Source organism: Trichoplax adhaerens, genomic scaffold (genome assembly GCF_000150275.1).
Source record: "Trichoplax adhaerens TRIADscaffold_2 genomic scaffold, whole genome shotgun sequence".
Lineage (NCBI taxonomy): Eukaryota > Metazoa > Placozoa > Uniplacotomia > Trichoplacea > Trichoplacidae > Trichoplax > Trichoplax adhaerens.
The window spans coordinates 7,616,003-7,632,304 of record NW_002060944.1 but is presented as its reverse complement, the minus strand read 5'-3'; the positions used below and the strand labels follow the sequence as shown (position 1 = coordinate 7,632,304).

Below are 16,302 nucleotides of genomic sequence, written 5' to 3'. Positions count from 1 at the left end.
TATCTATCTATTAATCTCGCACATATCCACTACTGTATGCTGCGAACTGTTATTGCTGTCCTATTTATCCTGAATTTACCTACATTAAACAGCTTAATTAAGTTTGATCGGAATTGCAAGTTAATTGATGCTGAACTTTGTACTTGGTATTGTAGCACAATATGTAGTTTACTGCTAGAGTTAGACCTTCGGCTAAAAGGCATGTGAACGTTATCACAAAAATGTTACTGCGGTACTCTTATCTGAGAAATAGTAAACTGGCGTATCATAGATTTGGTTCAATATTATAAATCCTTACCGAAGGTGTTTACCGTACATATCAAGGGAATATTTAGAATTTGGTACTACTTAATAATTATCCAGCATGTGTAATAAGCTAAGCAAGTGAAATTAGTGCATATTGCATATAACTTACGTATATGCAAATAGCATGTTACTAAAATAAACCTGCGAGATGTTTGAACTGCAACGTACGATGCTGTAAAATTTGTAATAGATTAGACATAGACGTAAGTTCGCGAGTAACATTTGCGGGTATACTGTATATCCTTAGTATGTTTATCAATAAAATAAGCAAACCATTACTGTATTGAATTAAGCATTACTTTATATAGTTAGTTTTTATTACATCTTCTCTAACATCGAATATACTATAAATTCGACTGATTTTAATACGTGTAGAAAAAAAGTTAACGTAAATATTCTCCTTTCTTTTTTTTAGTATCCCATCAATATTACTCTTGTTACATATTTTGAATTATTAAGCTTGTAACCGTAAACACATATGTCAAAATTTTACTACAAGTTTATTGCTAATCTGTATTAATACACATTAATGGACAAGCTTCCGAAAAGACTGGAGTAAAGACTATGGAATATTAAAAGAATTTAATAGGTAGAGCTTAATACCAATTCACGTACAATATTGATAGCATTGTCTAAAGTGAAGATGTAAAATTAATTAGCATCCGTGGATTTGAATAATACAATATGGATTATGTTTCCGATATAAATCTGGATTTTACACTATACAATAGAAGTATTGCATATCTTTGTATGATTTAAGTTAAGAACGCAAAAGACGGTACACGTTAATGTTTTAAAAATTTTCAGTTGAAATCGTTCAAATTAGTATTTGCAGATTCTCTCGCTGAGGCATACCGATCAAGAAATATTTTTAAAATACAGCAGACAATATATGATCTACCAGGTATGATTTTTGGATCAATTTAAGACTACAATAGAATTGTAATATTACTTAATTGATTCAGTGATTTTTAGTCGGCTAATGACACTTTAACTGTCTTTGTCGTGTTATCAGTATTAATTTTTGTCGATTCATAAGGTATAGAGTTATATATAGGCAAAGCTACTGTTGCTGTGGTCTTGATATATAACGCTTGGATATTTTTCCAGCCACGCGGAATCTTGGCAGCAATGCTATTTACTGTTGCTATAATATTCTCAGTAATTTTTTCGCTATCCAGATTGGTCATTGCAACAGGAATGGCACTAGAAATCAAGATCAATTTTTTCTTTCAACCTATGGCGCATGCAATACTGACAAGATACTATATATACAGTAAAAATACTACATCATACGTGCAAAAGCATAATCAGTAGAGTTGCTACAATTTCCCTGGGCGATAGTCGATATACTTACTTGCATTTTCCTTTACCAAGGCTGAAATAAGTCGAATTACGAATACCGTTTATTTGAGAAGTCAAATTTTTCTTGGTTACACTCACTGGAATAGGATACCTAAAGCAATCGATACTGAAATGAGAATACTGCATCGGTAGCACTAGATAAAGTAATAAAGTAGTATGTAGTACAATGATATGTATCGTAGATTCTATCCCTTACTTTTTCTTTTCAAAAAACTTTTTGCCTAAATAGGGTGGTAGTAAGTGATAAATTCTGTCATCGGCTAAGAAAAGATCATACATTTGGCACAATTGTCGTTTGGCTTCATATCCTCTATAATTTTTCTTTAATTTGATGATGGAGATTATCTGTGAAATTAATAGCATTACATTATTTTATATCATATTATCATAAGAGTAGACATTGCTATATACAAATTATATCCTTTTTATTAGAAATGCCACAATTAATAAAGTTAAGCACAACTGCGATATTATAAGTAATAGGAACTGATAAATCGTAATCACTGGGATAATCCTTTTAAATATTTGAATATCGTAGTCCAGTCAAAAACTATTTTTTAATAACACATTTCACCACTTTTGCCATAGTACGAAAGAAACAGTAATAAAATACTGTAGAAAGATGTTATTATACGGTAGTATTGCTACAGTAGTAGGTTATAACGTTAAGTTCATCATGCTAAAATGAGTCGAACATGAACGCCTTACTAACCTTAACAATCTCTGTGATGCCATCCTTTTCAAGCTTTTTTTTAATGGTGTCCTTTTCGTTGTCTTTACAAAATAGACATATTTCAAGTGTACCAGTAGGATGCAGTGAATGCGGTAGGGATCTAGGAAGACATAGGTAATTAAGGTACAGTCCAAACTTTAACCAACAGCTAACTTATATACCGTTTTACTATGGGTAAGTGGTGATGGGCGAAACTGCTTATTACTTGTTTAGTAAGGTGGAGATTATTTAAGTTGTGATCATATTATATGCTTAAGAAGAATTGTCAATCCCCTTATTATTGTACCATACAGTATACTGCAATGAGAATACTCATATTAGGTATTGTACATCAAATACTTGTGCTATTTACATTGGAAGATAGCTAGAATACTTGATATTTGAGGCTGATATAAGATTGCCATTGTTGTACTACTGTAATACGTGCAGAAAGACTGCGAAAGTCTTGATATAACCTTACATTTGTATAGGCTTGGTTGGATTGGGTATTTTCTTTAATATCAAATTTAACCATATTTTCTCGTCATCAGCCATTAGTTTTCTTTTTTTTGCTTTCACCTCATTTAGCTGTAATAATTTAAAAAGAGCTGGGACAGCAAGCTGAACCTTAATAGAGAGGAAAGAATCAAAAATTTGTTATTATTAGTCCAGTAATTTTTAATATATATACGAGTCATTATTATGCAACCAAGTTGAAAAACGTAAGAGGAATGTATCCGAACTTTATCCTAATACAGTAGGTTAACATGATCGTTAAAAGAGGGCAATGGTTTGGAGCGATTTAGAAGCATTTTAGCGTCACTCAATGCGATTGAGTATCGGTTTATCCAGCTGCAAACTGATTAGGTTAGATTGTAATTAGAGATCGATGCTGGAGATTGTAGCCTGAATAGTCTAGCTGGAAGGCCTTGTAGTCAGCTTTATTAATAAGATACAGTAGTTATATTCTAGCAGACGCAGGCAGGAAAGAGTGTTTGAACTCTTGCAGTGTCCACGCTAGTGAAATATCTACACCAAACTGGACGAGTTCTAAAGTGGCAATTAGGTAGTAAACTACTAAAGCATTAATTACTGGCACGTCATTTCCATCCATTATAAGCTTGTCTTTTACGTTCCATTTGCAATTATTAGATTTGAGGCTATCTCCTGGTAGGGTTTGCATGGTACTTGAAGGCTGGCTTTTATAACTGATGATTGGCCAAAAGATGTTTAAAATACAAAATACATACACCCGTATTCACTATATTTTGAGAATAGTGAAGAAATCCTCGTTGGATATAAGCCCTGATTGTCATTTGATGTATTGCATTTGAACATTATCCTACGGCCAATTCACTATACAGTAGTAAGCTACAACAGCATTATCATTATCACACCATTTGATCTTGCTATGCTTACAGTACTCATGTTGTCGATTAATTAGAAAAGAAATGAAAGGTTGAGTGATGAGCTGGTATATCTATTTTTAATGGCATCAGTTATTGCAAACTTGTGATCTTATTACAGTGAGAAGCATTTCTAATATTTCCTATTATCCTAATTAGATTTAAAATGGATAATAATCGTTTATTTTGAAAGGCGATGAAAACTGCAGGTCCAAGTCCAGCATGACTGAGCCCGTGAGGCATGTCATCCTGCACCAATTACTCCATCATCATAATGCAAGGATCACAACAACATACAGCCTTCATCCAGTACAATTCAAGATCCGTTGATTATACCTGATGTTCATCGAGCTTAGATTTGTGTTGATAATCTGCATTCTTGCTTTTAGCTGCCATTGGCGAGGATAAATTGTATAAGATGGAATGGCAACCTTAAGAGCAGAGCTGATTTTAAAATGGGACTGCAGCCAGTATCACGTGGAATAGAGAGGGTGTTCAATTTGCGCGAGTTGTATGATCGGATCCGATGTTGTCGATGCGATGCATACCATACTCTATCGCTATAATAAAGACTAGATTGGACGGTACTGTATACGACTCTATACAGTACACCATCTACTGCATAGTAAAACTACTTGAAGAAGACCTGGACCGGACTGGACTGATCATTTCAAGGACGGACAGACATTGCCGGTCCCCCTCTCGATGCTAAATACTTGATTATATGAGTCTTATGACGGTACTTTAATATGTAGAGGGTCGATTTTGAATGGACTGATGCTTTTCTAAATTAAGTACAGTACAGTAAGTAATAGTACGTTCAATCTTATTATCGGTTATCAACTATAAGTTAAGTTCTGCTTGGAAACAGATTTATACTAAGTCTACTTAGTAAGTACAGTAGTCATTTTTCCATATCGACGACCTCATTGGGTAAGGAAAGTCTGTCCGTCCGAGGGAGTGATCCGTTCTGAGTTCAGTCCAGGATGTGTTCTGGTAAGTCCATGACGATTCTCCGTCTCGACGGACACTACTGTAGTGCTATGAGTTACAGTAACAAGTACTGCACGGCAGACCTGTTAAAGGTAGTAAAATAGGCATCTAATGGTGACATTATTTCTGCTAGCGATACTAAAGCAATACCAGCCTGCAAACTATACTATGTCGCACAATAGTGCTGACTAAAGGGCTTGCTACCAAAATGAATGTCACCCCTACTTTATGACGTCTTTTTAGACTCCATCCTTGTACTGGGTATTGTACTCTACAGTATTTGCCTACGTGCCCATTGCCCAGTACTGTACGCTGTTCCAGACAGATGTAGCGCACAATATTGCTGACTTTAGAGGCTTGCTACTAAAATGAATGTCACCCCTACTTCATGACATCATTTTACTGTACTGTAGACTCCATACCTGTACTGTACTGTGCATTGTACTCTACAGTATTTGCCTACGTGCCCATTGCCCAGTACTGTAGACTGTTCCAGACAGTTGTAGCGCACAATATTGCTGACTTTAGCGGCTTACTACTAAAATGAATGTCACCCCTACTTCATGACATCATTTTATTGTACTGTAGACTCCATACCTGTACTGTGCATTGTACTCTACAGTATTTGCCAACGTGCCCATTGCTCAGTACTGTAAACTGTTCCAGACTATTGTAGCGCACAATATTGGTGATGTTCATGGCCTGCTACCAAAATGAATGTCACTCCTACTTGGTGTCCTCTTTTTAGACTCCATACCTGTACAGTACTAGTAGACTGACTGTTCCAGACTGTTGTTGCGCACAATATTGCTGATGTTCATGGCCTGCTACCAAAATGAATGTCACCCCTACTTTGTGACCTCTTTTTAGACTCCATACCTGTACAGTGTACACTGTACAGTACTGTGCGCATTGTACTCTACAGTACTGTATTTGCCTACGTGCCCATTGCCCAGTAGACTGACTGTTCCAGACTGTTGTTGCGCACAATATTGCTGATGTTCATGGCCTGCTACCAAAATGAATGTCACCCCTACTTTGTGACCTCTTTTTAGACTCCATACCTGTACAGTGTACAGTGTACAGTACTGTGGGCATTGTACTCTACAGTATTTGCCTACGTGCCCATTGCCCAGTAGACTGACTATTCCAGACTGTTGTTGCGACCACTAGCCCAGGAAATCGTTCGTCTTGCAAGTTGCTGCACTAATGGCTGATCCTATCTGTCATTAAAATTCCTCTCCTCCAAGAATCACAAGTATCCAGCTGTTGTAGAAGTTTTACTTTGCCCTGTTGACAACGAATTGAAAAATTCAATACACAGACAGTATCCACTTGACTTGTAGTCGTAGAATTCAAGGTATTATAGCGCGCCTAAGGAGATACTCCAGATTACCAATGCGAGAGAGCTCGTGCTGTATATCCTTGTCTTAGGTAGATATTAAATTAATAAATTAAATCATCTGTATTTGAAGAAGGTTAAATATTCCTCGAGTAGAACTTTATAACTGCGCGGAATCTTACAAATTAGATTGGATACATTCTACTGGTTGAAATACCATCGCCAATTGCACCAGTACAGTGATAAAAGACAACAGTTGTATAGTATACCACTGCAATAATACAGTACATAGTCTTTCTCTCAAGTCGACTTTCAACTGCAATCGGTGGGGCGCCTTTTCATGCTCTTTCACCAATATTGGATTACATTATGAATTAATCTCCTACTAGCAAGATGCAATAATATTCTACAACAATCTTTCACGTTATGGCTACTAAATTAAATCTTATGTTAATCCTTGTTGGTGTTATCCTACTGGTATACTTATTATTTCCCAACGAAAAGTACCTACAAAATGACGATCATAGATTGCAACGTCGTAATTCTGATCGCAACACAAATAGGAAAGTTGTAAAGGTTAAATTTCAGTATAAGATAGCTATAATATCAGATTTAGACGAGAAATCGAAAGAAAATAAAGCCAACACTTGGCGAAGCTATTTACGTTATGGCAACTTAAAAATATTCAGCGATAATAGTATTAAAATTAATTGGAAGAAAGATTATTCCATTATTAAATCGCATCTCGCTGAAAATGGACGTGGCATGGAATTATCGGAATTAATCTACTTTAACAATCATCTTTGCGCCTTAGATGACCGATCAGGTGTCATTTTTAAAATTATTCGTGAAAAAGCAGTACCCTGGGTAATATTAGCTGATGGTGATGGTACTGTAGCGAAGGGCTTCAAATCTGAATGGGCAACTATTAAAGATGATCATTTAATTGTAGGTGGTTTCGGTAAAGAATGGACTAGTAAAACAGGCGAAGTGTTAAATGTTAATCCCCAGTATATTAAACGCATTAACAAAGATGGCGGTATGAAGCATATTAATTGGGTGAAAAGGTATGAAAAAGTCAAATCTTCCTTAGGGATTACATCACCCGGTTATGTCATCCATGAAGCTGTTGTATGGAGTAACATCCATCGAAAGTGGTTTTTTTTACCTCGACGTGCAAGCCATAACAAATATGATGATGTGAAAGATGAACGACGAGGCACCAATACATTAATTAGCTGTACTGAAAACTTTGAAAGTTGTCGTGTCAAGCATATTGGTGTCTTAAATCCATTATTAGGCTATTCAGCTATGCGATTTATACCTGGCACTAGTGATAATTGGATCATAGCTTTGAAAACTGTAGAAAATAAAGGTAAAGTTGCTACCTTTGTCACGGTCTTCAGTATTAACGGCACTGTCATCTTACATGATCAAGACGTAGACAACAAAAAATTCGAAGGGATTGAATTTATTCCATAAAGTCATCTTATATCGTGGACATTCTCAGTACAGGATTGCCTATGAAATAATATAACATTATAGAACTTCTATTTTTACTATTTATAAAGAGTCAATTTGACAGTATTACAGTCGAGAAACATTTGCTATGATCTGCTGATCGATACATAACCAGTCTACATAACATGGATCATTTATTTGAGTTAGTCTTTAGGTTGGTTTGTTGGCTGTTGATAAACAAACAAAATTGGTATCTGTTTTAAAAAATTGTATAGCGATATTTGTAGAACAATTCTATAAAGTAATCATATCGTTATTCGAGTAGACATATGAAGCAATCTCTATAATATAATTTATTCTTTTAGGAAAAAAATGGAATATACTCGTAATCTCCCTTATTGAAGGACATTATTCACAAATAAAGTTTTTCAAATACAATAAAAAGACAACATTCACTTGAATCATGATACAGTTTATGTTGACTTTAATTGATGACTTTTTTAAACTTTAACAACTCTGGAATTAAGCGGAGTACTTTGCGTAGTCATCTCTGTAGAATGTTGGTAGTGATAAAGTTCTCCAATTACAATAAAATTATAAGCTAATTTGAGCAAAGATGTGTTGATTAATAACACTTTTGGATTTTAACCACTCTCCAACCAAGTGGGGTAATTCACATAGTTATCTCTGTAGCATGTTGCTAATAATAAAATTCCTCAACTACAATAAAAATACAACCTAATTTAATTGATGATACAGTTTAAGTTGACCTTGATTAATGACGCTTTAGATTTTAACAAATTTACTACTCTACATGAACAGTCATCTCTATAATAAAAGTTATGAAATTCTATACGACTTAAACTATTACGCTTGTATCAATGTCAAATGTAAAATTTAAACATCATTCCCAAATAGTAAATACGCATACATACAAACGTCGACAATGACATTGGCATAATTTGGAGCTCCTAATATTGTACTAGTGAATAGTACTGTACAGTAGTATGAGGTTAGATTTACAGAAAATTGCTTCCACGATAGCCAAAATTGTAAAAGGTTTTATGTCTTCAAAACAAAAAATTCGGCAAAATTATGTATCGTGCACTTCAGTGTTTACAATTGTATTGGTTAATAACCTATTCTACGATAAATACAACGCATAGCCCTTAACAAAAATTAGGTACGGTATGCTTACCAACAACTGATTATTTAAAGGGATATTAGAAAATTATTCAATCTGTTTCACTAAAACGAGATCATACCTTAAAAAATCTCAGATAGGATAGTATCCCTGTACTTAGGAATAAATTTGTTTCTTTCGATTCTTAAAATATTCAGTCTATAGCAATTACCATACTAATGATGGATCCGCAATAGTTACAATCAGTTTATTGTACAAAGTAATAACGTACAATGGTACATGTATACGTACATACTATATATATACTGTATAAATATTTATAATAATAAAGACTCGTTAATTTGTGTGGTTGATGAAACATTTTCATAGACTAAAGATCAAAGTTGTATCATCATAACTCTATTTATCATACCAAATGTCCTGAATCAACGTAATCACAGTAGTAAAAAGAAAAATATGTAGTGTGTACATGCATTCGTACGTATTACGAAAATTACTGCTTCATTCTAATTACATTAACATGGAAATGGTACGACTTAAATTTTATAGCATTTTCAAATAAAATAATGATTTAACTAAGATATTCGATATAGAATTAATTTATTTCAAGAGTCACGAATCATGTTATTTTCTTGCTATACTTTGAAAAAGAAATAGCGACATAATCAACATTTAAAACACAGATTCAATATTGCTAAGTACTCCAAATTTAGTCTAATTTGTCGCCGATTCTGAGTCCGGTCCTTTAGGAGATTCTGATAATTTTAAGGCACCAGTAGCAGCTGTAACATCCGCTGGCCCTTTGCTGTCTACAGAGTTTGCCTGTCCGATACTACCAGTTGGTGGTTCCGTTGGAGGAGAGCCTTCTTTTAAAACGGGCTTTCCTGTTTCTGGTTCACCGGTTGAGGTACTTTTACTCTCCTACAAGTACAAATACAGCCATTCTATATTAAATTCACTCTTACACCACCGCAATATATTAACCTATAAATTCTTACTATAGAGTCGTCTATTTCATCGTTTCCAATTAACCTATGAAGATGTAAAATCGAAAATGTAAGGGCGACACATCTTGGTAAGCCATTCTTTTATATCATCCATTACTATTTAATTTAGTATCAAAGTCTTGAAATACACTCATATCGTGTCTAACCCTACTCTAGAACTATACCTATGCTGCTTTACTAGATTACAGTTTCCGCCCTGTTCATTGCTTGGCACGTCATAGACATATAGATACCCATCAGCACATGCAACCAATAATCTCAATGTTTTACTGATGCTGGAATCGAAATAAAGTCATCAATGAGAATTACAGCTTTTCTCTACTACCTGATTTCTAATATGTACTGTACATACAAGTATAGGCTGGTACTTACATTGCTAAAGCACATATATTTCGTAGGCCTATTCCAAGAAAAGTAGTTATATCATAAAATAAAATTAGTGTATAGCCCATAAATTAACAGATAAGGCTTTAACTTACCAGGGTTCGGTAATCTTACGGTAGCAAATGACCTGCCTTGGGTGAAGACATCAGCTACTTGTGATGGTAAATAGTTAGTGGATGACATTAAAGCTCTTCCAAAATATCCCATCCATCCTGCAGGTTCTTCTTGAGTACTAATGAAACAATTATATGATAATCGGTTGATTTCCAACAAAGAAAAGATCAACTTTAAAACACTTACGCTTCTTCTTGTTCTTCTAATTTGAAAATATGAACGGTTTCCGTATTGCTAGAAGCGCATAACAGCATTGAATCGTGACTGAACGCCAATGAATTAATGCTGACACATCTATTACAAAATTAAAAGAGACATCAATTACTAACGCGATAGTCACAAGTATAGAGTTCAAATAAAGTGTAGATATTAGAAAGATATTCAGTATAAATTCGAGTAAACTGATGGCCTCATCAAGCTCATTGTAACAGAATAGTTCGAAAGTGCACCTTTTAACACCTCTTCTGAATACAAAAAGTCTTTGCCCGTCAGGTACAGAATAGACTCTAATAACGGTTCCCTATTCATATTTGAGCATAAGTAGTAATAAGATCAACCAACTGAAGCAAGATATTTTAAACTATTAAATATTACTTTTTCAGAAGCACTGCCGAGCTTTGTTCCACTAGCATTGAACGCGAAAGCAACACATGGCGATTGATGAGCTGAAATCATTGTAACTGCCCTCTGTAAGGATAGACAATTATGTCAACATTTCTTATTCATACAAAATAAAGACAGATAATACTGTACATCTAATATCAATTAAAATAAATATAATAACAATAGCCCTAATTAGAAAATTATAGCACATTACTTACCAAGTTTAATGTATCAAAGATTTGAATTTCTCCACTCTACAATAATGATAGCATACGACAACTTTATTATTACTACTATTAATATATATTTAGTAAAGATCTCTAGCATTGGTTTATAGATTATAAATCCAATCAGGGTATTATTTATCTACCCTAAGAAGTAGTATAATGTTTAAATGCATGAGAATTACACTCTAATAGGTTATCCATTCATCATAATATTTAATGGTACCTGACTGCTCCCTGGATAAGCCAGATAGGAGTTATCTGAATTTGGAGATAATGCGCATAAACCTAATACAAGTAACAGATTACTATTTAATATAGGATGTATCTCAATATATAGTACTGTAGCGGTATCCACTTTTTAAATAGCAGATAAAGTTTTCGATTTATGCCGTCTAAGTTTGCTTCAATATAAATTAAAGTGGTATTTTCTATTGTACCGTATATTAAAATCCGTATTAAATCGGAATTTAGGATCTACGTAAATGTTATCAGTTATTCATTTCAAGATTTAAAGATAAGAACTACCGCTACATGCATGACATAAAATGATAACAAAAGTATACCATTGTTATTCTTTGGCGTATCTTTAATTGTATGCATTACCTAAAAATGAGATTTAAATACTGCTGTTAGTCTGAATACGTTGTACTGTTTGTTGTAAGTTGCGTATGAAAGAACAAAATTTAAGCAGAAATCGAGACTTTTCATTACTTTCATATCTTTAATATTATGTATATACAGGCTATCTTCCAAGCAAACGACCAGCCTCTGTTTAAGACGAAAAGTGTGATTGAATATTAACTTAATAAAAAATCGATGCTAACTATCATCGCAGTAAACTAGAAATAAATCATTTTCTCCGAAAGGGAAAACAAAAATTCTTGAACAAGCTTTGCCTTACCATTCGATTTAATTTGATAGAGAGTATACTATTAGGATAGCTATAATTGCAAATTTCAGTGCCTTTCTTAAAATGACAAACTTTTAACTTCCTTGGTGATGAGAGATTTACAATAGCTAGTAAGCTGCTTGAAAAAAGTCTTTCTACGATGCAAACATCTTCCCCGGCTAGCGAAAGACATTGGAAGAAGTAGTGTGAAAATGCAAATTGTTACTTTTAATAAAGCAGTTACTAAGACGCTACTAATAAAAAAGTAATTCTATGCTGTACGGTGCAAGTCAATGCACTATACAAGTGTAAATATGAAAGGCAAAAATGAAGGCTTAATGAGACGGTGATCAAGCCATCGATATCTAATAAGGAAAAGCCGATGCATTACAGCACTGCTTATTAGTTTTACTCTCACTTGAAAGGGTTTATCCCTAGTTTTAAAGTTACAGAGCGTAGCGTCCGATAGATGAGATAAAAATTGGATAGATAAGTCGTAAAATATTGGATAATAATTGTTAAAATCATCTATAACTGTATCTAGCGCTGTGAATTAATCTTTCTTTTACAGTGATATTGCTAATAATTTAATATAGCAGAAATGTAGTTATGGATTGGAGTTTGTAAATTTGGATACACTTTTCGGGTTAATAAATATACCACATTGTAGACATAATAATACGGAGGTTAATGAACGTGTCAGAAAAAGTCAAGCGAAATAAATGTATTTGATCTATTCATTCTAATTACTGTATGTAATAGTATTGTGGACAATTTAATTTAATGTGGTACTCTACTGTACATCAACAAGAATGATCGAGATAGAGTCATCATAGCTAATTCTCATCGATAGAGTATTGAATTACTTGTAATTTATTTCTTCCCTATTGAACTTGTGGCAATTTATTGCTTAAATTTAGACCCTTCACACTTATTAAAGCAATCACAAGTAAATAATACAAATGTAAACGATAGTGATTTTTTACTTGATCGCTTTATATTGGTACCTAATACCGGCTATTCATCGATATGCATATTTGCGATTGTATTTCGGTAGAGTGTATCACCGGCCCCGTGCAGCAATCCTAGACGATACTAAGTGATGAGAGGGCGTACTACATTCAGAATTTTGGGCCCCCTCTACATCATTTCGAAAGCGTAGTCATTGTGAAGGCACTTTTCCATTTCTGCCATCTAAAGCTGACAATTGCATTCTTGTTCATTTTATACTATAATGGACCGATTTATTCCCTGCACTTAAGAAATGGTAGATTGGCTATGACGCTTACTACCGTATAATCATGATCACCAAATCAGTTGTACTTTTTACTAATCTAAATTGCATTTTAAATAAACGTATCAGTGGAGAAATAGAGGTTTATGGTTTACATTAATGTTCAATTTTTGATCAGTCTTAGTCTAAAGGTAGATGAAGTATCTTTTGCAATATGGTGAATTGCAAATCAAGACATAGACTAGAAATGTTACGGTATAATTCTCGTTCTGTACGTTGTATGTTGTTTTCTCGTCAGTGGAATACGTATGGGGGAAAAGTATAATTTTAATAATAACTTTATCCTGGAGAAGACTGACATTACTAGACGCTACAATAAGTCAAGTAGAGCAATTGTTCATGATTTGACAGTATGTTCACAAGATGTCGAAATTCGAAATGTTACCATTGCAAGTCATTCAAGACCAAAACGAAAAATAATATCTGTCCACGTCAATGACTGATTAATAATCCTGATTACACGATACGTTCATTAACGGAATAATACTATGGCCTGATAGTGTAACCCTTTTACAGTCTAATCGATTCTCATCCATACAGCTGTGATTAGGATAGACTACCATACCATGTAAGACGATTTGTTGCCGGAATGATGAAGCAATGATTTATCAACATTTGTTGATGGTTATGACACAAGTACCCGTCGAGTTGATCTTAGACTAAGAAAAGCTTGACATGGTTACTATGAATAAGATAGCTTACCGCATCGATGTATTGGCTCTAACTTGTCTACATTTGCCAAGGAATACAGAGTAAAGCCATTTTTAGTTCCAACTACAACAGACCTTGAAAGAGAAATAGGAATAACATTTTAGAAAAGTCAACTATCATCATGCCAACTGAATAAACTATACCCATTTGAATGTTATGTTATGCAGTTGATGACGCTGTATTATCGATGATCCATTTCATCATACTGTACAACTACTATTCATTGGTCATATCATTTCCTCTTTTGAGGAGAATCGCTCAACTAAGTAGGAAATGAATGAGTGGGAATGTGAATAAAATCACTTCAAAGTGATATCGTCGAGGTGGGCTTTGGCCTCCATTCTTTGCTCGTTAGTAATAGTAAGTGGTATGATAGTCTACTGCTGCATTCAGTGAGATAAAGTGAGTTAGGGCTAGGTATTGCAAACATCCAATCCTACTCTACTCTGTCTATTCTACTGTGACATGATACAGTATCCAGTGATGGAGTCCCTTTGCAAGACCCAACAACATGGTACTAGAACAGTGGTGCATTTCCAATACATTACTATCATCATCGCTACTTGAATTTGTCTGACTTTTATCAAGTCAGCGATTCAATGCAAGCAAAAGCTGAACAAAATGAGTGGCAGTATACAGGTTAAAATAACCTCTCTTAGTAGTTCTATATAGAATAGGTAGAATAAAATCGATACCACTGAATGGTGTACTTGTCCATACTATCTTGACTTTTTTTTTTTACCCCAATGTAGAATAACATTTTAATGAATTGCGGTAAGACAGTAAACAACATTGACAAATGCAAAAATCATGTCGTGTATGAAGAGGCAGTCAAGGTAAGACGTACGTGCAGTCTTGGTTAAAGTTGACAGAATACAGTACTCCGGTTGGTTCTCCTTCAACCCGTGCTAAGTTCATCCTGAATGCTGTAAAGTGGATTAATCAATGAAAATTGAAAGTGTAATATTCCAATGGTGAAGAGAGAAAAAAATGGCTTTGAGCTTGGCTTGGTCAATGAATTTGTTGTTCAGCTGGACCTGTACTGTACTTGTACTGGAGGGAAAAAATTTCTAGTCTACAGTACACAGTATAAAATTGATCTGACAGTATAGTACTGTACTGTACAACTCATACACAACATCAAGGTATTGAACCGAACTCGTACTGTACGCGATACATGCACCGTAATGCAGTACAATACAGTACAGTGTATTGTACTGTAAAGCTTGAGTAGATACGGTACACTGTACACTGTACGCTTGTACAATGTGCAGTATAGCCATAGACTGACTACCAGCAGTCTGCTACAGGAATGTTTTCCTTTTTGGAGTAGTCCCACTCCGCTGTACAGCACCGTTATGGACTAGGAAATTTCTTGGCAAATTGAATAGTTCCTACAGTATGTACAGTAGCCGAGACTGATATCAGCCCATTGCGCCCGTACCTGCTCACTGTTGACAATGATTGACTGGTACTAAACTAGAGGGAAGAACACTGGCTGTTGACTGGAATAGTATCTGTCTGTTGGCCTACTGTACTGTACGTCTGTGATTGAACTGAACAATTAGTCAAGAGTTGAAGATGGGTGTATGACACGATCTGAGCAATCTCAGTTTCATTTTAAAATTTCCTCCGTGCTGCTTACGTTCTTCATCGAACGTAACATTGCCGTTTCTTACTGTAACTTGTGGGTTGACTTTGCCTACTAAACAGTCATGAAATGGTAGAACAAGTTTTTTTTCTAACCACTCTACTTCACATGGATGTATCCGTTTGTATAACGATCTTCAACTCTTTGAAGGTTTCAAAATAGGATGAAAGAGGGTACTGTACTCAAACGGTACTTAGTGTACGCACGGTTGACTATAAGAAAAGTCAATGCAAAGTCGAGCGGATCCGATCAGACTGTACTTTATTGCGTATTGCATTACCGATCAACACGCATGCTCAATAACGCACTGTTTTCCATGACTACTCTACTATGGATTTGTCCAAATAGGAGAGCCAATCGTTGCATCAAGGGATTGCACACGGTATGAGTCAGTCATTCTCAAGACCTGTTCTAGCGTATCCAGTAGACGCTCGCACTCGAGCCATAAGCCCCATAGCACATACGGCGCATGTGCAGTACTGGAGGAGAGAGAGAGAGAGAGAGAGAGAACATTGGCCGTAAAGCACATCCATACAGTAGTACCGAGGCCTGGCAACGATCACGTTGAAAAGTGGACAGTCTTCGTGTTGGCATTTAGCAGTCTTAAGTACTATATGATTGCATTTGGGCTCCAATTCCATCAGTAAAGGAGATCAAATCCGTTTCATTAAGATACCCTTTGTTAGGCGACGA

The 16,302-nt window shown here is 35.0% G+C and overlaps 3 protein-coding genes across 3 annotated transcripts; 1 reads left to right on the top strand and 2 right to left on the bottom strand.

Moving 5' to 3' along the window:
• Positions 1-1,277: 1,277 nt before the first annotated feature.
• Positions 1,278-4,185, bottom strand: TRIADDRAFT_53766 (uncharacterized protein; the record flags this gene model as incomplete). Its single annotated transcript, XM_002109550.1, has 6 exons — positions 1,278-1,512; positions 1,664-1,762; positions 1,868-2,016; positions 2,384-2,504; positions 2,865-3,010; positions 4,126-4,185. The coding sequence occupies 6 exons, from the start codon at positions 4,183-4,185 to the stop codon at positions 1,278-1,280; spliced, it is 810 nt and encodes a 269-aa protein (XP_002109586.1).
• A 2,386-nt stretch (positions 4,186-6,571) lies between these two features.
• Positions 6,572-7,606, top strand: TRIADDRAFT_21256 (uncharacterized protein; the record flags this gene model as incomplete). Its single annotated transcript, XM_002110086.1, has 1 exon — positions 6,572-7,606. The coding sequence occupies one exon, from the start codon at positions 6,572-6,574 to the stop codon at positions 7,604-7,606; it is 1,035 nt and encodes a 344-aa protein (XP_002110122.1).
• A 2,260-nt stretch (positions 7,607-9,866) lies between these two features.
• TRIADDRAFT_20961 (uncharacterized protein) lies at positions 9,867-14,876 on the bottom strand (the record flags this gene model as incomplete). Its single annotated transcript, XM_002109549.1, has 13 exons — positions 9,867-10,011; positions 10,109-10,136; positions 10,216-10,352; positions 10,421-10,528; positions 10,684-10,754; positions 10,829-10,921; positions 11,056-11,091; positions 11,288-11,349; positions 11,628-11,667; positions 11,776-11,832; positions 11,966-12,132; positions 13,950-14,032; positions 14,806-14,876. The coding sequence occupies 13 exons, from the start codon at positions 14,874-14,876 to the stop codon at positions 9,867-9,869; spliced, it is 1,098 nt and encodes a 365-aa protein (XP_002109585.1).
• Between the last annotated feature and the right edge of the window lie 1,426 nt (positions 14,877-16,302).